This window comes from Hemiscyllium ocellatum, chromosome 26, assembly GCF_020745735.1.
Source record: "Hemiscyllium ocellatum isolate sHemOce1 chromosome 26, sHemOce1.pat.X.cur, whole genome shotgun sequence".
Classification (NCBI taxonomy): Eukaryota; Metazoa; Chordata; class Chondrichthyes; order Orectolobiformes; family Hemiscylliidae; genus Hemiscyllium; species Hemiscyllium ocellatum.
In genome coordinates this window covers 14,017,255-14,042,491 of record NC_083426.1, presented here as the reverse complement: position 1 = coordinate 14,042,491, position 25,237 = coordinate 14,017,255, and the positions used below count along the sequence as shown (strand labels likewise).

Below are 25,237 nucleotides of genomic sequence, written 5' to 3'. Positions count from 1 at the left end.
TGTAAAACTTCCTTTAAATTGGTTTTTGGCTGTTGGCCCCAACAATGATGTTCTCTAGTAGCCAGCAGTTGTTCAAAATAAATAAAACTGAATTTGCAAGACCATTGTTTGGGGAAAGTTAAAAATCACACAACACCAGATTTTAGTTCAACAGGTTTATTTGGAAGAACTAGCTTTCAGAGCACTGCTCCTTCATCGGGTAACCTAGTGTTGTGTGACTTTTAACTTTGTCCATCCCAGTCCAGTGCCAGCACCTCCACATCATTGTTTGGGACGACCTGCATTCTATTGGTCAAAATGCCACTGCCATGTCTACGTCTGCATAGGTAAAGGACCACCAGTGCTAGCAGTTCCCAGGAAAGCTGGTTGCATTTTATAGTCAGCCTTATACCAAAACAGAGTGCAGTGTAAGAGCTACTTGTTTCACATTGTCACTCCAGCCCTTTTGGCCTTTACTTCTCCATTTGCATCTTGAAACCTTGGCTGATGTTCTGTGGCTTTTCACGTTGGCTTCTTGATGAGTCAGAAGATTATTGGGCAGAGAGCAGCAAATGACCTTTGAAATGTCTGTTTGACCTTCTCAAGGTATCGCTAGCAGATTTGGTATTTTTCCACAAAGCCACATCAGTGTGTTTTCCATGAGTTAGGATTGTTTGCTTGTGTGGAGGGTAAACATTGAAGTAGACTGATTGATTGAACCCTATGACTTCTTACCATATTGTAACTTGTGTGTTGCTGTGAATGCATATATGATCTCTAGTTTATTAAGCCAGAAAGACCCATGTAGCATAGCAATTACACCTGGAGCACTGCCCTTTACATGCCACTCCAGGGCAGTACAGTTGCTCAGTGGTTAGCACTGCTGCATCACCGCTCCAGGCACCCAGTTTCAATCCCACCCTCTGCCGACTATGTGGAGTTTGCACGTTCTGTCTGTGTCTGCATCGGTTTATGTCAGGTGCTCAGCTTTCCTCCCACAGTCCAAAAATGTGTATGTCAGGTGGATTGGCCATAAGAAATGCAGGGATAAGGTAGGGTGGTGTGAGTCTGGATGGGATGCTCTTTAGAGGGTCGGTGAGGACATGATAGGCCAAATGAGCTGGTTCTGGAACTGTTGACTCCTTTTATCTGGACTGTGGTTCTGCTTACTCCTCCTGATAATACATCTTCCACAGTTTGCAGAGATCATAAACAGCTCTTTGAAAACAAATGCTGCTGAAATTTAGTCCAAACATTCCACAGTTGGATAATCTTTTTGAATTAATAATAAACCTTGCAAATAAACAGCTGTTATGAAACTTGGTGTGTTGTCTCCTTTCATAATGTGCCTAAATCTTGAGATAAACTTTTTTGGTAACCAAAGCATACGTGGACTTTTTTGTTTAACATGATTCATGCTTGAAACTGCATTAACAATGGAGGGTTTGAGTTTCTTTTTTACTGTTTTGTTTTCCTTTTTCTTGGTCTTGTCTTACCTCCAATAAATTTCCAGACTCTAGTTTGAGCAGTGGAAGAGCACATAGCCCTTTTGAATCCTGATCCAGCAACGCTTTGATCTTAAAATTCATCCTTGATTACTAATATTTCTTTGGCCACCCTTTCCTTACCTCTGTAACCTCCACCTGTCCTGCAAATATTAGAGATCTCTGCAGTCTTCAAATTCTGACTTCTGACACATTCTTGGTGCTACTCCTAGGCCCTTGGTAGCCAAAGGCGTTGTTGCCAAACTCCCAAGCTCTGCAATTCCCTCCTTAAACACCTCTGTGTCTCGATCTGCCTTCTGTTTAAGATGATCCATAAACTCTTCGTCCTTGGTCAAACTTTTGGTGACCTCACTTAATACCCCAGCAGACATGTTACTGCATTGAAGGGAGCAAGCTTTTTGTGGGAGAGGGTGTGTAAAGCCTTTGTTAAACATTGTATTTATTCTGAAAGCAACAAAAAGAAATTTGTCTCCAGTATTTTTGCTGCATAATTATTCCGTCCTCTCCCCCGGACTGGATTCCAATGCTCTTTTTATTGGAGACGGGAGGTGTGGCACAGTAAAATTACATAAGAATAGCTGGGAAATGGTATTTGCCTTTTTAGAAGAAAAAATGTCAGGATGAACCTACTTATAAAGTCATACTTTGCTCCTTCAAGATGAAGTTTATATATCAAAGTACGAAGAACTGTAAAGATTTTATTTGGTATTTGCCTCACAACGGGAGGTAAAAATTTCAGCTTATGAGCAAATCCATCTCTCTTTTTACTTTGTTCAGAAACAGCACTGACAAATGTTGAAGTGAGAGTTCATCACACCATCCTTTCACTGTTTAACTTGTTGCTTTTCTGTTATTTGTTCTTTCACAGGCCAACATTGGTCAGATGGATTCAGCTGCAGAGCAGTGGAAGATGATTACAGGAAATCTGGCACTAATTCAGGTGAGTGTGTTGGAGCGTTAACCACGGGTGCGTGGGTGGACCAACGTTACTGGTAAATATCGGAAAGACATGCTAACCTCTAACCTTGTTCAAACATAATTTTTCTTTTATGGTTGAGCAAAACTTCTAACTGAGTTACTCTGATGTGCAGTCACTCTAATGAAATATCGGTCTTCTGCCCCAACACTCTGTCTCAACCTGACCCATTGTAGAGTTCTAGTGTGATAGGTTTTCTTTCCCATAAACAGAATGGATACTTTTGAATTCCTCTTCAGACAGCTCACATGTTTCAGACAGTGGCTGTGCTGCAACATGGCTAAGTTGGTTGGATGGCTGGTTTGCAATGCAGTGTGATGGATGCTAACAGCATAGGTTCAATTCACATAAGCAGCTGAGGTTACCATGAAGGTCCTGCCTTTTCAACTTTGCCCCTCATTTAACCTGAAGTGTGGTGACCCTCACATTAAACTCACCACCGACTGTCTGTCTCTGTGTCTGTCTCTAATGAGAGAGGAGCCAGTCCTATGGTCTTCTGGGACTGTGGTGACTTTGGTCATTTACAATAAAGTAAAAGGAATCTAGATGGTCTGCAGACTGTTCAAGTGCCGAGGACAAAATAGCAGTGCTCTTACTTGGAAATGTACTCACTCCAATAAAGCTCCCTTAATTTCATTCTGTAATGGGAGCAGTACCTACTTTTCATTTCTCCTTCTATCTCCTGCGCCTACCCCATTCTCTCCCCCTCTTAGCCCATTGTGGCCCGTCACTATTCCAGCCAGGGTTTGCTTGTTGTGTTACAACTAGAGGTACATTTACCGACTAATTCAAAAATCATTACGTGGATTCCAGAGCATTTTACTTCGTAACAGTGACCATTGCTGCCACATTGGAACACAGTCATTACTTGGAATTTAGTGCAGAATGGTTTGCAGTTGATGCATTGGGAATTCACATTAATGGACTATTGTATTTAAAAGTTTGAATAGATTTTAGCATTACTAAATAATGTCAGAAATGAAGATTCATTTTTTCAGATGTAGATATTGGTGTTGTGTAAAAGAATGGTGTTCTGAGGATGCTTATGTTGTGCAGATGGGGACGGATTAAGTTTATGTGAGGAGAAACCATCTATAGCTGCATATAGTGCAATGAATTAAGGTAGTTTGGAGCTCAAGAATAATTTCAAAGGCTGTTGATTCATATAGACACTTTGATTTTAGGCGACTTAAAGCCCACAATTGTCCTGTCCAAAGAAAAACACAGAAGAATGCTGGTTTTTGTAACATGCAATTTTGAAATGTGCAGTTTCTGAGGGAAATGTTTTGTTGGTTGGTTAATTACAGAGTTTCAGCAATCCTGTTTGAATCAGATCAATAGCATTTCACTCTAAAAGCCTTTTGTCAAGAACAAATGAAGCGCTCAAATAGTCCTGCCTGGGCTAGGTCAGAGGTCTAGAAAATTGGTGTATATTTGTACAGCTGGTCCCAGCCAAAAAAAAATTGTGAAAATGATTCCTCAATGTTAAATCAGGTCTTTGTTTTTTTTTTCCTCTTAGGTCCAGGCCACTGTGGTTGGTTTTCTGGCATCTGTGGCTGCGGTGGTGTTTGGTTGGATCCCTGAGGGTCACTTCCGACTTGATCATGCTGTCCTCCTGTGTGCCAGCAGCATGGCAACAGCGTTTATAGCTTCCCTCATATTGGGTAAGACAGACACTAGCCTGAAATCAGAAGTGTCTTTTGTTTGGATGTTGTTTCAATTGACTGCTGGGCAGTTAATCTTCTACCTCTGGCCAGCAAAAACAGGGGGTTCTGCCAAAATGCTACCAAACACAAAAGGATCTATTTTAGCTTTTAAGCTTTTGGTGGAGCTAACCTGTGTTTATTTGAATATTGCTGAACTGAACACATTGATTTGATTAAAATGGTTAATGTTGTCCAATGCAAGGGCCCATAATTATAAGGTAGTCGCTAACATTTGGATAAATTCATGAATAAAGAAACGGTTTGGAGGGATATGGGTCAAGTGCAGGCAAGTGGGACTGGTTTAGTTTGGGAACATGGTCAGCGTAGACTAATTGGGTAGAAGGATGTGTTTCAATGCTGTGTGACTCTGACTATAAATCCAATAAATAACTCGGGAGCCAGGTTCTTATCGAGCAATGGCAAATTACGATGGAGCTTACTACACAATGGAGGAGTTAAGGGGACAGCATTAATGCTGTGTGGTTCTGTTCGCCGAGCTGGGAGTTTTTCTTGCAAACGTTTCGTCCCTTTTCTAAATGACATCTTCAGTGCTTGGGAGCCTCCTGTGAAGCGCTTCTGTGCTGATTCCTCCAGCATTTATACTGGTTTGAATCTGCCACTTCCGGTTGTCAGTAGCTGTCCGCTGCAGTGGCCGGTATATAGGGTCTATGTTGATGTGTCTGTTGAACGAATTTGTGGATGAGTGCCATGCTTCTAGGAATTCCCTGGCTGTTCTCTGTTTGGCCTGTCCTATAATGGTGGTGTTGTCCCAATCAAATTCATGTTGTTTGTCACCTGAGTGTATGGCTACTAGGGATAGCTGGTCGTGTCGTTTCGTGGCTAGTTGGTGTTCATGGCTGCAGGTTGTTAGCTGTCTTCCTGTTTGTCCTATGTAGTGTTTTGTGCAGTCCTTGCATGGGATTTTGTAAACCACATTGGTTTTGCTCATGCTGGGTATCGGGTCCTTTGTCCTGGTGAATTGTCTGAGAGTGGCTGTTGGTTTGTGTGCAGTTCTCAGACACACTCGTGGTTTACAAAATCCCATGCAAGGACTGCTCAAAACACTACATAGGACAAACAGGAAGACAGCTAACAACCGTTATAGTAGTAAATTGTTATACTGATAGGAAGAGATTAAATAAAACAGTGAGAGAAGCCTGCATGGAGTGTAATTATACAGCAGTGGGCCAAATGGCCTGTTCCTGCTGCAAATTTCATGCAATGCAATATAAATTATGAACCTCATGAACAATTTTGGATAACTGGTTTGGATGGGCAGTGGTAAAGTTGCTGGACTATTAATCCAGCACCCGAGGTTAATATCTTAGGGTCGTGGATTTAAATCCCACCATGGCAGATGGTGAAATGTGAATTCAATAAAAATCTATAACAGCTAACCTGTTGGTGAGTACATAACAACTGCCAATTGTTGTTTAAAAACCCGTCAGGTTCATTAACACCATTGAGGGAAAGAAATCCTTGACTCCAGACCCATGGCAATGTCATTGACTCTTCAATGTGTCTTTTCAGCACTTATGACTGTGCAATAAATGCTGACCCTTTTAGCAATGTACACATCCCATAAATATTCTTCTTAAATTAGAATAGTGGGTATTGTACAAATTACTGACCAATAAGTATTAATTTGGTTCATTTTACTGCAATCCTTTCGCTTCTATTTACTAATGTATTTTTTGGACCAAGTGTGAAAAACAGATACCATATACGATCTCCTGAATAAGACACATCAGACCCAAAATCCTATCTTTGTTTATGTCTCTCCATGGATGCTGCCAGACACTGCTGAGTTTTTCCAGCACTTTCCATTTTTAAACAACATTGTGAATGGTGTAAAATGTCAAAGGCAGCTGTCTATTTTGGGCATGTAGAGGTAACCATTTGCCATCATCATTGAAGTCACATACACAGATAAAACTTGAACTTGTGACCGGTTATATGAGCCATCTATTTCAGTCAAAAAATACTTCATACCTCATTATTGTGTTGATGTTTTATTACCTCCATGAATCATTCTATATCTGTTCTGAGCCCATAATCTGTCTGTCTGTTTGAGAAAAGGTAGAAGTAGTGGACTGTAATTCTGCCTGTGGCTCAGTAACGAGTAGCTGGTGCAGAAATTTGAGAAATAAGACTGCAGTATAATCACTTCAACACCAAACCATAGGAACTACATTTCGAATGTGTCTAGTGACTGTGCACCTGAACAAGAGGCTTTACTAAATTGAAGTGCAGCTGGAGGGAGGGAAGTTCATGAATGTTTAGCAAAATACTTTCAATTCCAGACTTTTGCAAGAATATCACACTTTTAATTTGTGATTTCTCATCCAGGGGTAATCATGGTCGGTGTAATTATTGGCTCAAGGAAGATTGGTATAAACCCTGATAATGTGGCCACTCCCATTGCTGCTAGTCTTGGGGACCTCATCACCTTGGCACTGCTCTCTGGAATCAGCTGGGGTCTCTACATACAGCTACGTAAGTAATAGTAATAAAATGCAAGTGATTGCTATTGCTTTGTTGCTTGTCCCCCCTCTACCACAGTGGTAACTTTGTTTCTCAATTGGGATGCATTGAGCAGATGCAGATTTGGAAATCATCTGCAAGAAATAATTATGGACAGAATTGATTGGACGAGCTATATGATATACAAACTAGTGGGATTGGCTGGCCATTGAAAGCTTTTATTCCCCCTTTCCCTTTTCCGTTGGATTTACTTTGGATATCAGTAACCCAAGCCAGTTCCAACAATGAAATATACTCAATGCTCTTTATTAAAATAAAGTACAAGACCAAAAATACTTCAGAAATCTTATGCATCCAGTGCTCATGATCATAAGTGGACCTGTTTAGTGGATTTGTCCAAGGATCAGACCAGAACAGGTAATCTCCAGCTGCTGATCAGGTGACCCCTTCCTGGAGTAGCTAACAATGCTATGGGCAAGCTTTCTTTAAATACTTTTTTTTAAACCATGCAGACAAGCTGTGCATCAAACCTCTGTACTGTCCAGTCTCCAGCAAACAATCAATTGGACACTGGCAAACATCTCAAACATGTTTACACTGCATGATTCTGTAACAATCTCAAATTTAGCTGATAAATTGTCCATATTGATTCACTGTGTCTGTTTTGAAACAAAACTTGAACTTTTCAAAAGCTACTGTGAGTTAGCTCATTCAGAGTTAGAACTCTCAACATAAATATACACACACACACACACACACACACACACACACACACACACACACACACACACACACACACACACACACACACCTTCAGCAAAACGCAAGCACTTTACAACCAATGACTTATCCAATCGTTGGATCATCACCAGACTCTATATGGTTTTCCTTCTCACTTTGTTTAATTTCATTCAATTTCATTGCAGTTAACCAAACAAATTTTAGCTTAACATCTACACTGTCAAGGAGTGGCTGGTTTACTTGCTCTCCCCAGGTAAAAGAAGCAGAAATTATACATAAACATAAATTACCTCAACAGTATGTGCTGTACCACTCCTCAAAAACATTGGGAGTTGAAGCTTATTTTTCTTATAAAATTTTTTTTAATAGTTTGACCATTTGAAAGTAGCCGGTTCTGCTATAACGGGTATTTCTTTAACGAGAATTGGCTTTAACGTGATTGAAGAATTTAGCCATTATTTGTACAATGTGAGATTTCCTTACCTCTATTGGTTATTATGCAATTTTGGCTCCATTACTTTAAATGGTGCAGTTATTGCATGATTTTCTTATAACATAAAATTGCACGAGAACGGATCTGTCTCGTTACATGAGAACTGACTGTACTTGTAAAGCTAAACAAATTATACATCATTGCCATACTTTGTAGAAAATTTTAAATCTTATGGGAGCCATTCCAATTAACATCCCTTAGAGTCATAGAGATGTACAGCATGGAAACAGACCCTTCGGTCCAACTTCCATGCTGACCAGATATCCCAACCCAATGTAGTCCCACCTGCCAGCACCTGACCCATATCCCTCAAACCCTTCCTATTCGTATACCCATCTAGATGCCTTTTAAATGTTGCAATTGTACCAGCCTCAACCACTTGCTCTGGCAGCTCATTCCATACACATACCACCCTCCTGATGATAGATTCTCCCTATGTCATTCAGTACTAGCTGTTTTTCCTCTCCACCTTCCTTGAAGGTGCCGGCTCATTTTTGAGACTGATTTTATCAGAGCCAGAATATCGCTACTACCTTTCCGGTTCCAAAATGGGCAGGCTTGTTCAGTGAAAGGAAATTGGGCAGACTGTTTAACTGCAGGGATATCATAACTGCCCTATGACAATACAAGCTCGATGGACGAAAGGGCCTTTTCTGTAGTGTATGATTAGTGAGCAATAAAAACAATTCGTCTATCAACGTAATGGATCAGGCACTCAAGATTTTCTTGAACAAAAGCTTTTTAAAGTTCATTGATAGGATGTAGGCATCACTGGTAGACCATTTGTAGACCATTCCCAATTGCCTTTGGCAGCAGTTCAGAGTCAACCATATTGCTGTAACTCTGAAATCACTTGTAGGTCAGACCAGGTAAGGATGGCAGATTCTGTTCCTGAAGGATATTGGTGAGCCAGATGGATTTTTATCATGATTGTTGATGGGTCCATGGTTACTATCACATAGAAGTACAATCAATTCCAGATTTTTAACAGATTTCTATCTGTTACAATTAAATTTAACTTCCACTGTCTGCCATAGTTGGATTTTGACCCATGTGTTCAGACCATTAGTCTGGGCCTCTGGTATTAATTATCCATTGATATTATCACTAGACCATCATCTTTTGTCTAGCTTTTCTTTGAACTTAGATTGAAAGGTTATGAGACAATAGTGAATATTGTTGAAAATGTTTGCTTTCATTGAAATGCTATAATTTTCTTTTATAATTACAGAAGAACATCCTTACATCAACCCACTAGTGTGTGCTTTCTTTGTGGCTTTGACACCTCTGTGGATCATCATATCAAAGAAGAACCCAGCCACACGAGAGGTCTTATACTCTGGTTGGGAGCCTGTTATTATCGCTATGACAATTAGCAGGTATAGACTAATAAAGTTCTGTTATGAAACCTTCAGGGGAACCATAAACCAAAGCTACCAAATCACTCCCTAATGAAAAAATTACAAACAAGATTTCACTTTTTGTAACTTTTACTCCAACGCAAAGCAGAACCAATGCAAATTGCAAGTGAATTAACAGGCAAATGATCCTGCAAATAAAAGTCAATTTCACATTAAATAGTCAATGGGCTTTACAGAACCACAAGGATGAAGACAATTCCTCGCAGTTCTGTATTCACACAATCAGGGCCCCATCTGACAGAAATATCACTTCTTGGTTTCTTGGGTATAATTATTATCGTCATCAAGGCACACTTTAAACACTCTCCCCTGTAATGTTGATGTAATTTCCTGCACTCTTATTATGCTCTTACCGAAGCAATTTACTACTTAGTTCAAAGTAAAGTCTAAAGGTTTTAATTGCAGAATTCTTGTTTGCCTGTTTTCTTACACTGGGTTCTGAACTGCAATTGCTCTTATTGTCTTTTCATTTTTCTGATGAGAAAATAACAGTTAACTTTACAATGTTAAACTTTTATTGTGCTGTGTTGTAACTGTGATATGATTGTATTTCAGTGTTGGTGGACTGATTTTGGATAAAACAGTATCTGATCCAAATTTTGCAGGGATCGCTGTTTTCACTCCAGTTATCAACGGTAAGTACATTTATTCATGTGCTGTGAATTTTTGTAATCACAATGTTTGAAAAAAAAATTGCATGGATGTCAGTTTTAACTTTTGGTGGAAAAAGAATGATTGCTATAAAAACATTCAGTTAGGGAATGTTGTTGACTGAGGAATGTACAGCAAGCGGTGCCATAATCCTATTTATATGGACCATGGGGGAAAAGGAAAAACAAGGTATTTTGGTTGTTATGTTGGAAACACCTTAATATTATGGATTGGACAGGCTGGACTTACTCAGCATCAATAAACAGGCCGTGGTGATGATTCGGAAATGAGTGGGCAGAACCAGATGGTGAAAATCCCAAGATTCTTCCACTGTGTACTCTGGCATTAGAATGTGTTGTCAACATTTGTGGTCCCTCGATTATCTGTTTCTGCACATTCCCAATTATCCACGGATATTTTCTTTGCAAGAGTTGAAGAAACTGCAGGAGAAAGCACTTCAAATTTTTAAACATTGGCAAGCTATCCCCTATTTGTCCTGTTGAGGATTGAGGCAAATGGACATTGAATTGTTTAGCTGATCAAGTTGGGGGGAGGGGGGAATATGAGTTGCAAAATTTGGTGTTTGGCGAAAGTTGCAATCTTGCTGAATACGCTTCAAGCTGGGACAGACGGGCTTTCAGTGCCTCAGGAAATTGGGTGGGGGGGATTCGGGGAATGGGCAGGAAAGTGGAGTTAAAGCCCAAGATCAGCCATGATTGTATTAAATAACACACCAAGCTCGATGGTCTAGTCCCTGTCCTATTTCTTGTGTTGTTCTTCTACCAATCTTATGATGTCCTTAAGCACCACCCATCCTCTATAAACTGGTAAGCTGTAATTTCACACTCCCTGTTGTTTCATATCAAATTTAAATTTATTCATGCCATGTGGGCATCACTGGCTAGGCCAGCATTTGTTGCCCATGTCAGAGGGCAGTTAAGAGTCACCCACATTGTTGTGGGTCTAGAGTCGCATGTGAGCCACACCTAAAGGATGTTAGTGAACCAGCTGGGCTTTTCCTTGGCATGGATTCATGGTCATCATTCGACTCTTAATCCCAGATTTTTACAGAATTCAAATTACACCATGGCGGGATTTGAGTTCAGGTCTCAACACCATTATCTAGGTCTCTGGTATAACAGTCTAGTGATAAAACCATTTGGCCATCACCACCCCTCTCAGATTCTTAGCTGCATGGGGCTGCAATACAACAACCAAGCTCTAAAGAACACTACTTCTGTACTTCTCAGATTGCCGTAGACATTACTATCAATCAGTAAACTCAAAGCATTCAATTTTGAAATGGGCACTGAATTACACCTGCACAAGTCGCCCAATTAATTTCACTACTGCTGCTCGCTGGAAACTTACATTTGGATCCTTGTTAACAAAGATTTTGAAGGTTAGCTGGTCATATAGTAATTCTTCATGCACTTCCTAGAAGTTTGTTTCTTCACAATAATTTGAATTTATTAACGAAGTAAAATGTAGAAGAATACTTTGCAAGGTATCACAGCAACAGCTTAAGGGGCATTTGAACAGATGGTCGAAAGCTCGGTTAAAGTGAAAGGTTTTAAGGAGCTGAGAGGGCTACTGCCCGCAAAATGTGACTGGTCATGTTTTACTCAGCATATTTGGTTGTTACTTCCACTGTGAAAATTCACGGTCTCCTGACACCCCTCCAAGAGTTCTCATTGTATATGCCCACGGTTCTACATATTTGCACCCTTTGTGAAACACCCTGCCCGTTTACAAAAAAGAAATGGCAGCGACCAATTCAATACAATAGATATCAGTGACCAGGATAGAATGACCTCATTGCACTACTGTGTCAGCAGATACTGTTAGAAGAGTGTAAACCCTCCAACTCCCTGTGAGTGGTGCTGTTGATCAATATGCCCGTGGAATTCACTATCATACAAAGCCGTCAAGGCCAAAACGTTTCTATGATTTCAAGATGGCGTTGGATATAACTCTTGGAGTTAAAGAGATCAAAGGATGGGGGAGGGAGATGGGGGGGCTGTGGGGGTAGAGTGGAAGATGGGATCAGGGTATTGAATGGTGAAGCAGACTCAAAGGGCTGAATGGCCTACTTGTCCTATTTTTTATAGGGATGGTAATTCGACCATTCAGTTGCTTGGAAATATGATAAAGGACTGATTTTATTTTGGATATGATTTTTCCAACCAGAATAAGATTTATCTGAAAATATCGATGCCGTATAGGCCTTTGTTTGACCTATTTGTTCTTGTCCCTCCTTCCTCAGGTGTTGGTGGCAACTTGGTGGCAGTGCAAGCCAGCAGAATTTCTACCTTCCTCCACCTCTCCAGTCTGCCTGGCGTGGCACCAGAAAACATGCACAAAACCTGCCCGAGTCCTTGTCGCACTTTCTGCAGTTCAGGTGAGAGCCCTTAGTCAGCGGCCAGTGAGCAACTACACATCTCTAACGCTCCAATTGAATAAGACATGAGATACTGCAGGTTGACTAGATGATGTTAGGCTTGACTCTGTTAGACCATTGACGAAGCAGAGAGGGTAAACTGCCATAGTTTTGAGGAGGAATGTAAAAAGCAGGATTGCAGCACAATGATGATGAAAACAAATCCCTTCACCAACAAGCAGGTAGACATTAAAATGTAAAGATGCTCATTATGTTTCTGCTAAGCAACAATACCATAAGTCTAAGTAAATTGCTCAAATAATTTCAGAGTTTTTTTTTAAGCTGAGTATAGGATATCAGCTTCCTTTTACTCATCTCTCCTTATCTATACAGTCAGCAAATCAGTATATGGTGAACCAAGAGTATAAATCAAACATCCTGTCAATCAAAGGAGCATAATTTCTATAGTATGCAATCTCAGTTCTGGTCAGAAACAAAAATATAAAATGTGCTTTACCAATAAAGTATTAAATGTTGAAGGAGTGACTAATTTGAGAGCTGGATTGTTTTTAGAAAGTGGTATCCTCTGGTAGCTGGTGTCCTCAGCTATCCTGTCTATTTTAAACCTGTTTAAACAGCTGGTTCCTGAATTGTGGGGATAACCTGATACTGTGTCATACATTATTTAATTTATGCCAGTAGGGGGCACCAGTCCATTCCCCACATCGCAGTACAGAACAACCTCGGTTATCCGAACAGCAGTTATCCGAACAAGATCTTACGGTCCCATTAAAAACTCTATCCATTATCGGAACAATCCGTTATCTGAACAAAATATTCGCCGCCTGTCTCATTTGGATAATTGAGGTTGTTCTGGACACAAAAACATTTGCGGACACTGGAAATCGGAAACGAAAACAGAAATTGCTGGAAAAACTCAGCAGTTCTGACGGCATCTTTGGAGAGAAGTCAGAGTTGAAGTTCCAGGTCCAGTGACCCCTCATCAGAACTTAAATATCACTAAACCTGGAACATTAACTCTGCTTTCGCTCCACAGATTTGCTAGACCTGATGAGTTTCTCCAGCATTTCTGCTTTTGTTCCATCATCTTATTGATTTCTGGACAACGTCAGACTAAAGTCTTTCTTTGAAGTTCTGCTGGGCATCTTTGTGTAGAATTTTGGCAACAATGTGAAATGGGCTATATTTTGATGAATGATTCGTATCAAAACAATCTTTTATCGGTCTAAGTTTTATCTAACAAGTAGATTATGAATAATCTGACTGCTTGTGGCATTAGATAGAAATGCAAGATCAAATGATGACACGATTGTGGAAGAACTAATTCAGGGCAGTCACTCCAGCCATAACTTGTATTCAGTCTAATAGAGGTCAGATTTGATTTGCTACTATTATAATTCCATGAAAATCAATAAACCAGAACTGAATTTACTGACTAACCAGCTCCAACAAGAAAACCAATTGACAAGATTTCATTTTTCCTAACAAACTCAGAAATTGCAGGAAAATCTCGGCAAGTCTGGCAGCATCTGTGGAGAGTTAGCATCTCTGGTCCAGTGAGCCTTATCTTGAGTTCTGAAGAAGGGTCATTGGATATGAAATGTTAACTCTGCTTTCTCTCCACAGATGTTACCATGCCTGCTGAGTATTTCCAGCGGTTTTTATTTCTGATTTCCAGCATATGCAGTTCTTTGGATTTTCTTTTCACTCTTCATAATGTTTACTTTAAAAATCAAACTAAAAGTCAACATAAACCAAATGAGGAATTAATGATAAAACATGAGCATTATATGCTGTAAGCAGATATAACAAAAACGGGTCTGGAAGCTGTATCAGGCACTGGAAAAGCGCAGCAGGTCAGACAGCATCTGAGGAGCAGGAGAGTTGATGTTTCAGGCATAAGCCTCTTCTGATGAAGGGCTTATGCCCAAAACGTTGACTCTCCTGCTCCTCGGTTGCTGCCTGATTTGCTGTACTTCTCCAGCACCACACTTTTTGACTCTGACTCTCCAGCACCTACAGTCCTCACTTTCTCCTAACTTTATCAGGTAATTTATTCAGTATATAAGAAGAAACTGGATTATCCGAAGGACACAGGCGGGCAGTATTTTGTTTGAATCGGATTCCAGATAATCGAATGCCAGATAACATAGTTTATCCGAGCATCGGGACTTTGCAATCTTGCCAGATAACCTGATGTTCAGATAATCAAATGCTGGATAGTCAAGGTTCCTCCGTATAGCACCGGTCATAGCATCCTTCAAAACCTGTCTGCCTCAGCTAGAGTTTTCACTTTCCTCTCTTACACACTGGATTAAGCCATGGATCCTCCTTCAGTATGACCTCCTGACCAACCTGAGTGAGCAGGAAGGGTTGTCACCAAAACGATGCACTTGTGTGAAGTTCCCTCAGTTCTGCTCTGTGATTATGATGATGTGATAATATCACAGTCATGTAGGCATACACAGTGTGGCCAGCTCTCGTTGAACAGTCCCTTTAAAATAATAATAACAATTTTACTTTTCTTGTTCCTGTTTTTGGATTCAGCCTTCAGGATTTCTTCTTCAAACTACCTTGTCTGCATCTCACCATAGCTTGTCTCCACTGAACTGTATTTTGTGGCGATTTATTTTGTTTGGTTTGAACTTGTTCTCTATGATTATTTATAATGCCAAAGTGGACCCAAACACAGACAGGGCCAGTTCCGTCATTTGACTGTGACCTGGTGTCTGTGTTCATGCATGAACATTGCTCCACTTGGTGGTATTCACAATAAACCCTAGCAAGCTGAGATGGCAGCCAATTCCCTTGAAATCATAGCCCCTCTCTTAGTTAGGGCTTTTTTTCAAAAAAAAATAAAAGCAAGTTATAAGCTCCTCAAGCCACCAGCCTGGAACTTTAAAATATATATCTCACTTTTAAGGACAGATAAGAAGTTCAATTCAGTTCATGACCCTGAAGGGAAATGAGTAAATGACAGAAAATTGAATAAACTGGTCAGGTGCTTTCTCTACAAAGCCCCTTTACACTTGGCAGTAATGTCCAGGAAGCCAACTAAGCAGTGCAAATAATTTCCTCAGAGCTTTTGTCTGCCAATTTTCCTTTTCTGATGTGAATATGTACCATTGGAAACATCATTAACCACATAAAAAAGTTACTCAATACTAAAAAGATTGCTCAACTAGCCCATAAAATTGTTAATTTATATGAAACATTTCCTTCTGAAAGCACTGTTTTTTCAGTTTCGAACTTGATTTGGAAATTGTCCTTTTGTTTTTGCTGTTAGAAGCTCCCAATGTGCTTGCAAAATGCAATGTGTGTGCGCTTCTCTGTTTGTACCTATCTGTGAATCACAGAATTTATATTCACCCATCATGCAGCATGTTCTGCATTAAGCAGACATGATTAAATTTAGCAGATTTTAAATATGTCAAAATTAAAATTGGACACATTCTGAGTGGGTGGCTGGTTGATTTGAGTCAGGTTTTATACCCAGGTTGAACATCAGAATCAAATGTTTTGTACCTGTATGAATAATTTAGTGGGGTAGGGAATATTTTGAATGGAGAAGAATGAACAAATCAATTGAAGTACTATTTAAGAATTACTAATTATCTGCTTGGTGGGCCTGTATCTATATATTTTGTAAATATATTTAGGTGAGGGAAGAAAATAATTACCTGCATCTTGAGCAATTTTTAAATTGTGATAGGCGTTTTGTGTTATGGATATATCTAAATCTTCTATGTTCCAAAATCAGCACAATATGTATGCTTGTATTTTACACTTGGATCGTAGCAGATCTATGGTAAAATTCAGTCTTGCATGGAAATGTAATACCTGTCATGAACAGTGACATAAGAGATGCACTAAACCTCTCTAAAAGTAACCAACGCTCTAACTTCCAAAGAGTGCAATCTCACTTTGTGATTTAAATCATGTGAAATATATTTTTCTTCCAGTTTATGTGTCGACAAGTTATTCTTTCAATCCCCATCATTTTGTATACTAACATAGGAACTCAAATGCAAATAATATTGAAACACCAAGTTCTCTGAATATTACCGTATTCACAGGTTCCTGGCTGACCATATAAATGGATAGGAAAAAAAACATATTTCATCACAATCTTCTAATGTGAAAGTTATGCTTTACTCCAATACAAAATAATCCAGGAACAAATGAAGAATTTAGTACTGTATATAAAAAATGATGTTTTTGAAAATAATTTTTAAAAGAACAAAATTGGAATCTTGCAGATTTAATCTCATAAGTACCTAGAATCACACACTTTGTCTTTTTTTAAATAAAAGTTACTGGTCCCTAGCCAGGTCATGACATGAAGTTGGCAGTCTGGTGCAGCATTGCAAAAAATATTTTGTAACCCATTTAAGTCTGTTTTAAATCAAGAACTCCCAAAATGAAAATAATACTGATCAGAGGAAACCTCTCTCTGAACTGTTTCCTGCTGTGCCAGTGACCTTTCTCATCGGCCATCCCTGAGTATTAGGCTAGCAGTTGGGACTGTATGTTGGCCACTCTGTGCTGAGGACACAAGCTTCTTACACATCTCTGGTCACAAGAAGTTTATCACTCCATTTCATTGAAGATCTCAAAACTTAAAGATAACATTCTTTCTGTGTCACATAGTCCTTTTGAAATTCAATTAGCATCCAATTTAGTTCAATAGGGTGGGTTCCTTTTCAACTTTGTGTGTTATATAAATTTTGTTGAAAAGGCTTAAAGCATTTTAAATGCTTTTATCCATTTGGGGCAGAGTCAAATTGATCTATTAAGATGGACAGCCCATGTTACTCCAGTTCAGTGGGAAGTATTTCTCTCCAGCCTGTTCAGGCAACCTTAATTAGTATTTCATATCCAGGTTATCAAGTTGTTATATTCCACATTGTTGCTACTTCAGTGGACTTAAGATTTGATGTGTCTATAGAAATGGGTGAGGGTCGGTTTCACATATTATATGGACTACCACCTGCAAAGCAAGCTGACCTTGTATTTTTCAACCTTTAGATGAACAGCATTTCTTAGGATGGATAGCCTTCTAATTAAAATAAGAGCTTATTTTCAAGCACAGTTTCAAGTGAAAAGTTCAGAATTCAGTGGACCAAGGGACTTGTATGCTTACTAGTTAGGATTGATGCCATGTAGCATTCCTTATGTGATAATGGCTAATAATGGGGCAAATTGTTCCTTAAAACCTCTAGAAAGTGAATAAAATTCTGAGTTATTTAAGAGACTGTATGTGATGTGGAGGTGGGCTTTTTGACACGATTATGTGTTCTCCTGCTTCAAATAATGTGAATATTTTGGTCTTTGTAGTTTACGCCTGGTCAAATAACACTGCATGCTGAAATTTTCCCTTTACTCTAAGACAAGAATATCCAAGAATTAATGATAGCTGTTAATGATAGAATGTTTCATCACTTGTATAAGACCAGATTAAATCAAGGGCTCCCTAACTGGAAATGATGCTAGTCAGAGAAAGAGTGAAGCTCTCTATATACTTCAAATCCTGCTGTATGGCCAGCCTTATCTCTGTGCATTTCTTTGTGATATTTATGATTTGTTTTGAGTCCAGACTTAAAACTAGTGTTTAATCATTTCTGATGGTTGTAAAAACAACTTTCTATTTGTTTATTCTTTTACAGATTTGAATTCAAGATCCGCTCGGGTCTTGTTCCTTCTAGTTGTCCCTGGACACCTTGTCTTTCTATACACTATTAATTCAATGCAGGGGGGACACACAACATTAACGCCAATATTTATAGCGTTCTACATGATGGCTGCTTTATTGCAAGTATGTATCTCATTTCAATGTTTCAAACTATGCTATAGAGTTTTAGTGATTACAGACTTTTGAAAAATACTGCTTAATTATTCGGATCAGCACCAGAAACTATTAAAAACTGAACCCAATCATGATCTAGCTGAGACTTATCAGAATGTGAATTCTTGCATTTGATAGATTTGAGTTCTCGGTTTTACAGGTGCATATACAGGTTGCAAGTAAAGATAAAGGTCATTGTTCAGGGGAGAAGTTCACTTGAGGCAATTTTTTAGCCTCCAATTCTACTTGTTTATATTTAGAACATGGTATTCCAAATGTTAAGGAAAGGAGACAACTCAGACTGCACACCAAAACAAAATCCAGGATGTTACTAGACTTCAGTAAGAAAATTCAGTACTTGAGAAGAGAATATTAGATGTTACGATAAAATGTGCAACAAAGTAGATGAGCTCAGAATGTTCTACAATTTAGTGTTTTGATCATTATCTAATTTGTGTAGACAGTCCTCAGCTATCATTGTTTATGGGGACACTGAAGAAAATTCTTGCTGATGAATTATCCTAGACACTCCAGGAAAATTGACTAAATGTTTGACCCTCCCTCCAACATGCTTGATATGTAGCTCAGGTAAATCCCCTCAAAAATGAAACGATCACTACCTTTTTTGACTGGCTTCTATAAATATATATCATTTGTTGTCAAATGTTGTGTAAACACAATGCATCTGGAATAAGGATATAGTAGTATACTCATTCTGTTCCAAGAGTAGTAATCCAGAGACCTGGATAAATGATCTGGGGATGAGTTCAAACCCAACTGTAGTACCTTGGGAATTTAAACTAAATTAGTTAATTAAAATCTGGAATAAAAAGCTAGCATCAGTAATAATATTAAAAACCTATCTTGTTCATTGATGCCCTTAAAAGAAATCTTCCCTCTGTGTCCAATCTGGTGAACATGTGACAGCATAATTAAAGACATTTGACTGACTCTTCACTGCCCTCTGGCTTAGCAACCCACCCAGATTATACTCAAGGAGGCAGTTCCACACAACCAGTTTTGAGGGCATCTAGGAACAGGTGATGAATACCGGCCTAGCTAGCGATGGCTGCTTCCAATAAATGAATAAAATTGAGATGTTTAAGTGTTTTTTGAAGGAATTCTGAGCAATAATGGTCTGTTGGTACAGGATTTGTGATTTTGGACTGTATTACAGGTGCTAATTCTGCTCTATGTTGCTGATTGGATGATTCATTGGATGTGGGGACGAGGAATGGATCCAGACAACTTCTCAATTCCTTACTTGACGGCTTTGGGTGACCTGTTGGGAACAGGGTTCCTGGCACTCAGCTTCCACATTCTCTGGCTGATCGGTGATCGAGATGCAGATGTCGGTGACTAGAATGAAGGTTCCTTATAAGACGGGGAGTAAAATCATCAAGTGCAATTCAATGAAGGAGACTTTAATGAGATTTTATGCAATGGAGACTGTATATGTGCAGCCCATGTGCAGCAACCAATGGAGATACCTGTATACACCTATAAATACTACTTAATTAGGAGATATCAAGTTGGAATCCCACCTGTGTGTTAACTGGATTCTGCAGCAGAGCAACATATGGTAAACTGGATACTAACTTCAGAACTGAAAGCTGCTAATTCGAAATGAAGGTGGTTAATTTGTTTTTGTACTCTGAGATGCAAACTGTTAATTAGACACTGAGAAGTATATCCTTAAATGCAAAGAACAATCTTCCTGAGACATCCTGTTTTCTCAGTTGGTCATCCATGAAGGGGTTTTCTGGAATAACAGGGTGGGATGTATATTTTACACTTTTTTAAAAAAGGAATAATTATGAATTCATTGAGCATGATCAATGTCGCGGGTGCATTGTGCAACTGTACTTCATCTACATTGCTGGATGTGGAAGAAGTCTATAATGTATCTAGCTTATTTATTTATATATAATATATATAATATAATATAAAATATATAACATGTGTTATATATAATATAGTATATTATATATAAGCTATATATAATGTTATGTATATATAATGTGCATGTATATATACATTTTCATTGTCTGTTTGTTAGAAGCTGCCGGGTCTGAAGCAAGCAACACTTCAAATCAATTTGATGCTCCTGATAAATTATTTCCCTCAAATCCACATCTGACCAGTTGCCCAACGTGGACCTAGTGTTAGGGTGGATGGGGAACTCCCCAAATGATTATAATCACTTTTGTTCTGGCTTTATGTGGTTCAGCATAAAGTTTGTGTTTTTAAAGGCACCCAAAACATTGATGCAAAAGCAGAAAATAACCAGCTGCAGCTGACTGGTTAATCCAGCCCCAGGATTTTGGGGACAGAAAACATAGCTGACTGAAATGAGTTAAGCTGTATTATACAGTTGCAAAATGGTTTGACTTCCTTTGTCATCAAGATAACTTAATACACACCCCAATGTGTTGAGTTGTAGGTTCTGATATAAAACATTGAATTTTAGGATGTTACATTTTTTTATTGTAAAATTATTTTGATGATTGATAAATTAATCCAATACGTGCCAGCATAATGTTAACATGCCTATTTCTCTAACTCTGAAGCCAGAGTTTTCACTGGTAATTCTGAAGAGAATTGTGCTGTTATCACAGTAGCTGCTTTTAATGACAGTCATGTCATACAGCATTTCTATTGATTGAATTATTTAATTTCTATTGTGCTCATGAGTTCACAATTGATCTCAAAGGCCTATCATTTTATTTAAAATGAAAGGCCACTTTACTGACTCAATAATTAATCTTACCTGCCTTGGGCCTAACCAAGGACCCATTGTCACATTTTTTCTATAACATTTTTGAAAAAAGAAAACACAAAGCATTCATTCAGTGGATCAGGACCAAGTTTGTTGCAATTAGGGAGGTCCTCAACTTACGAACACTTATACTTGTGAAGGAAATCCCATACAGGGGTGTAATTTTAAAGATCTGATACACATGTTTCTGCATGCTTACAGATGGCTATTTTATATTGGCCTGTATTCTCTTCTGACTTGAGTACAAATCAACTTGCAAACAGCTTCAAAAATGGAACAATTCATAACCCAAAGACTCTTTGTAGGTATGTTGGTCACAAGGCCAAAATGCGTGCGCCCACCCAATTCCCACAATGTTGCTTTCAATAATTCAAAATCTCAGCTATATCAGTCTTAACTCCATGTACGTAGTGGTCCATTGATAACTCAGCTGGTAGTCCAGCTGAGCCAAAAAAAATGTTTTGATAAAGACATATAAAAGTCTGAAAAGCATGAGCATCTCAGTGTCTGCTATACCATTGTTGTTTAAAGGAACTGTCAAAGAGGATCTCTAATGCATCCCTTTCTTTTTAAACATTGCACTTTTTCCTTCCACATCATTAGGTTTTTATAAAGGATATGAATAATTTTGTGGAGTTTGAAATATAGTCTTAAGTTCCATAACTTTTCTCCCCACTTCCTTGTCCTTGCTTATTGACAGTGCTGTTTATAGATCTTTTGTTTGATTATTTTGATCAAGATAGTAGAATGGTTTAGTACTGATCTCATCAGTGACCCCAGCAATTTTTTTTGTCCTCTGTTGATGTGCACTTGATTGCGCATCCCCCACCCCCATCCCCCTGCCCACTATCTCCTTTAGCCACTTGCACTGCTAGAGTTTCCCTTCCTGGCGGGTCTGAAACCAAAACCTAGACTGCTTCCAAGATATTGTGCTTAAGCTTTTAAAATGTTTAAAGATTTGTAAATCTTTACCCAAAATCACACCACGTTTGCCATGTAGTTACATTAAAGTCACCCCCAATTAAAATTGATCCAAGTTAATCCAATTTAATGTTAAAATACTTTATAAAATGTCATTAAAATCCTAACTGTGAATAGTCCTTATTGATGTGTGAATGCATATATACGCATAAGCCAGACATGTCTGTACTGAATATTGGTGTAAATTGGCTCGTGGAGCTGTGTGCGCCTCGGATCTAATTGACTGAGAATTATTCCAACCTACCTGAAAACAATAATGCATTAATGGTTTGGACATCAATCTCGTTGCAGTCCGTCTTTTTGAGGAAAATATCGGATGACTCTTAATTATTGCTACACACAAAGTCATGGAACTTAGAATCTAGAATATCCATTCAATGAAGTTGTTTTATATTATCCACAGTTCCTGAGTAATCTGGACCCTTTTGCTTTTTAGAAAGAATACAGCAAATCATGATGGTTATCTTTCCATTTTCTCAAAGAAATTATGTGTTTTCTGGTAAACTCAAATGCTTTTCTTTGGTACAAAAAGTCTCAAGAAGTCTCAGTTTCCCCAATAAGCAATTATACTGAGGAATGCTAACAGTATATAAGTATATTAACAATTGTTAAATCATTTTGAAAGAATTGTATCTATACAATGAATGATTGTGCATGCTGTATGAAATGAACAAATGGTTGTATTTTTGCAAGACCAGGATACATTTTAAAATTTTTAGGCTTTCCTATTTTTTTTAAACGGCTGTGTTTAAACAAGAGAAAATTGCCAACTTAATTCTGTGATTCTTCTGTTCGATGGTGACAGCTGATTAATCCAGGATGATGAAAATCAGGACAATTGCGCTGAATCTGCTGGTTTGCCACTGCTGTTCCGGTCAATTAGACCGACAAAAAAAGTGTATTCAGTGCAATCATTGAGTCAGTCTTAAAACTAACACCCCACAGGGAAACAAGTTACATTTTGTTATCAGAGTTTGTTATGTGTTCTGTTTTTTTTTGTCTGTGCTCTTGTCACTTCTGTGGGATGTAATCTGTAAAGGTGTGACCGAATCAGAATATTTGTACTGAGAGCAAACTACATTTGTTTTGTCCTAATTTTATTCTTGTACTGTGAATGGAATTTCTTCCAGATCCAGCCCTGTTGTGCTCAGTGTTCTGAGCCAGTTTCCTGCACAGTATATCCAAAATTAATATTTATATTCTAAATTGCCAAGATGTTGTGAACGTTTTGGGAGTCTGTATTTGATAAAATAAAATGTCATACAATGATGAACTGCTTTTATTTTAATGTTTGCCTTTCATTTTCCTCTGCTACTTTTGAGTGTGCTACCTAGACACTTAACAATTATTAACAACAACTTCTGGAGCGTCTGGCATCAGAAATCACAATGTGTAAATCACTCCAGTGTATTTTGTGTCATCACTAGGCAGTCCAAGCGTAACTTGTTTTAGGTTTCCAAGATTCTTGTGGAGATATATGTTGGAATTCATGATGTTTCTTTTACCTTGCAATTTCCCGCATCCCTTTTTAAAATGATGTGTATTAGAGAGCATTCTATTGCTGTCCAACAATATGCATCTTCCAGCAAGACTCAATGGAGGGGAATCATGCACCAAAACCTGGCTGAAATTTTTCGTGCAACATCCTTCTTGCTAGCAGGATTGAGTTAGCATAGATCGGATATTGAATATAGGCATTCTGGTTTTTAAAGGTTAATGCTACACTGGGCAACAAGTATCCAACTTATGCCAGTGGGGAAATTGCTTATGTTATTTTGGAAAACTCCTCAATATTGCTGGTGGGGCGGGGTGGGATGGAAACACAAAACAAAAAGCAAACACTGGCTGTGACATTGGTAGGAATACAATTTCAACAGTGGGAGAAAACTGCTAGGTTTGCTAATCATACACTACAATTTCAAGGAGGTTGAAATACAACATGTGAATAAAACTGATTGCACAGATTTGTTTTGGAGATCAGCTCTACATATCGGAGTTGCTCTTTTCAGTCTGTCTCACTAAACAGATGGGCACGGTAAATAATTTACAAAAAGCACTAATTCATTAATGAGTCCTGTTTGCTATGTAGCAATAAGAACTATTCCAATCAGAAGATCTTCATAGTGGTTTTGAGGAGTCCTAATGTGCTGTGGAACAATGCATCATAATGTCTAATTTTGTCCAGATGATCTTTGTTGATTTTCTAACATAAATATCACATCCTGGAATTCCCTCTCTAATAGCATTGTGGGTCTACCTACAGCACATGGACTGCGGTGATTCAAGAAGGAAGCTCGTCACCATCTTCTCAAGGCAATTAGGGATGAGCAATAAATACTGGATCAGCAAGATGCTCAGATCCCGTGGGAACAAAAATAATGTCTTGAAAATAAATGACATCTGAAATCTAAAGTTAACACTTCTGGTTAAATCTGAAATGGGACAGGAGGAAATAATTTCTAAATGTTAACATCTTCCTATTTAAAACTGCCAGTTTACATTTACAGTGGGTCCTCACCATTCGAGGATGCAAGTTTCAGAAAAGTCTGGAAAATAGCAAAAGAATTTAAAAAAACAGGGATTTGTTTCCTAATGAATGAATTTTTGGCAACATGCAAAATACTGTCAGAATAATTATGCTGAACGAATGGTGAAAATTGTTCTCTAGTAAAATAGGGGAATATGCAAAATAAAGAATTTTGGGCCAACGAATAGAGCTAACCCCCAGCGAACCCTTTAACATCACATGGTATATGATACTTCATAGGAGCATTACACGTTTGACACTGAGCTACATCAGGTTGGATGATCAAACCTTTGGTCAGAAGTACACTTGAGTTTCATAAAGCTAGAGAAATGGAGAGTTGAGTGTTCAAGAGGTGAGAATGAAAGAGCTTTGTACATCATAGAATTATAGACCAGGAGATTACAGGAGAAGAGAAAGGGTGAGGCCATTGGCTGATTTCAAGAGACAGTTGAAAAACTTAGAGGTTAACAATCACACAACACCAGGTTTTAGTCCAGCAGGTTTATTTGGAAGCACTAGCTTATTGAGCGCTGCGCTTTCATCAGGTGGTTGTGGAGAATAAAATTGTAAGACACAGAATTTATAGCAAAAGTTTATAGTGTGATGTAACTGATATTATTTTTTGAAAAAGACATGGATTGTTTGTTAAGTCTCCTTTTTTAGAATGACCATGTTTCATTCAGTTCTTTCATATGCAAATTCCAGAGCTTTTTATAAAGTTATATTTTTAAGTGAACTTTAACAATAG

The 25,237-nt window shown here is 38.5% G+C and overlaps 1 protein-coding gene across 4 annotated transcripts in view; it reads left to right on the top strand.

Moving 5' to 3' along the window:
• Positions 1-20,107, top strand: part of LOC132828349 (solute carrier family 41 member 1-like) — a 60,271-nt gene extending 40,164 nt beyond the window's left edge. For all 4 annotated transcript variants that reach the window (XM_060845375.1, XM_060845374.1, XM_060845376.1 and 1 more), the window contains exons 4-11: positions 2,353-2,424; positions 3,980-4,124; positions 6,516-6,662; positions 9,116-9,263; positions 9,861-9,940; positions 12,223-12,357; positions 18,024-18,172; positions 19,380-20,107. In XM_060845375.1, the coding sequence (XP_060701358.1) occupies positions 2,353-2,424; positions 3,980-4,124; positions 6,516-6,662; positions 9,116-9,263; positions 9,861-9,940; positions 12,223-12,357; positions 18,024-18,172; positions 19,380-19,565 (1,062 nt within the window). In that variant the 3' untranslated portion in view covers positions 19,566-20,107. The remainder of the gene's footprint in view (positions 1-2,352; positions 2,425-3,979; positions 4,125-6,515; positions 6,663-9,115; positions 9,264-9,860; positions 9,941-12,222; positions 12,358-18,023; positions 18,173-19,379) is intronic.
• Positions 20,108-25,237: the final 5,130 nt, after the last annotated feature.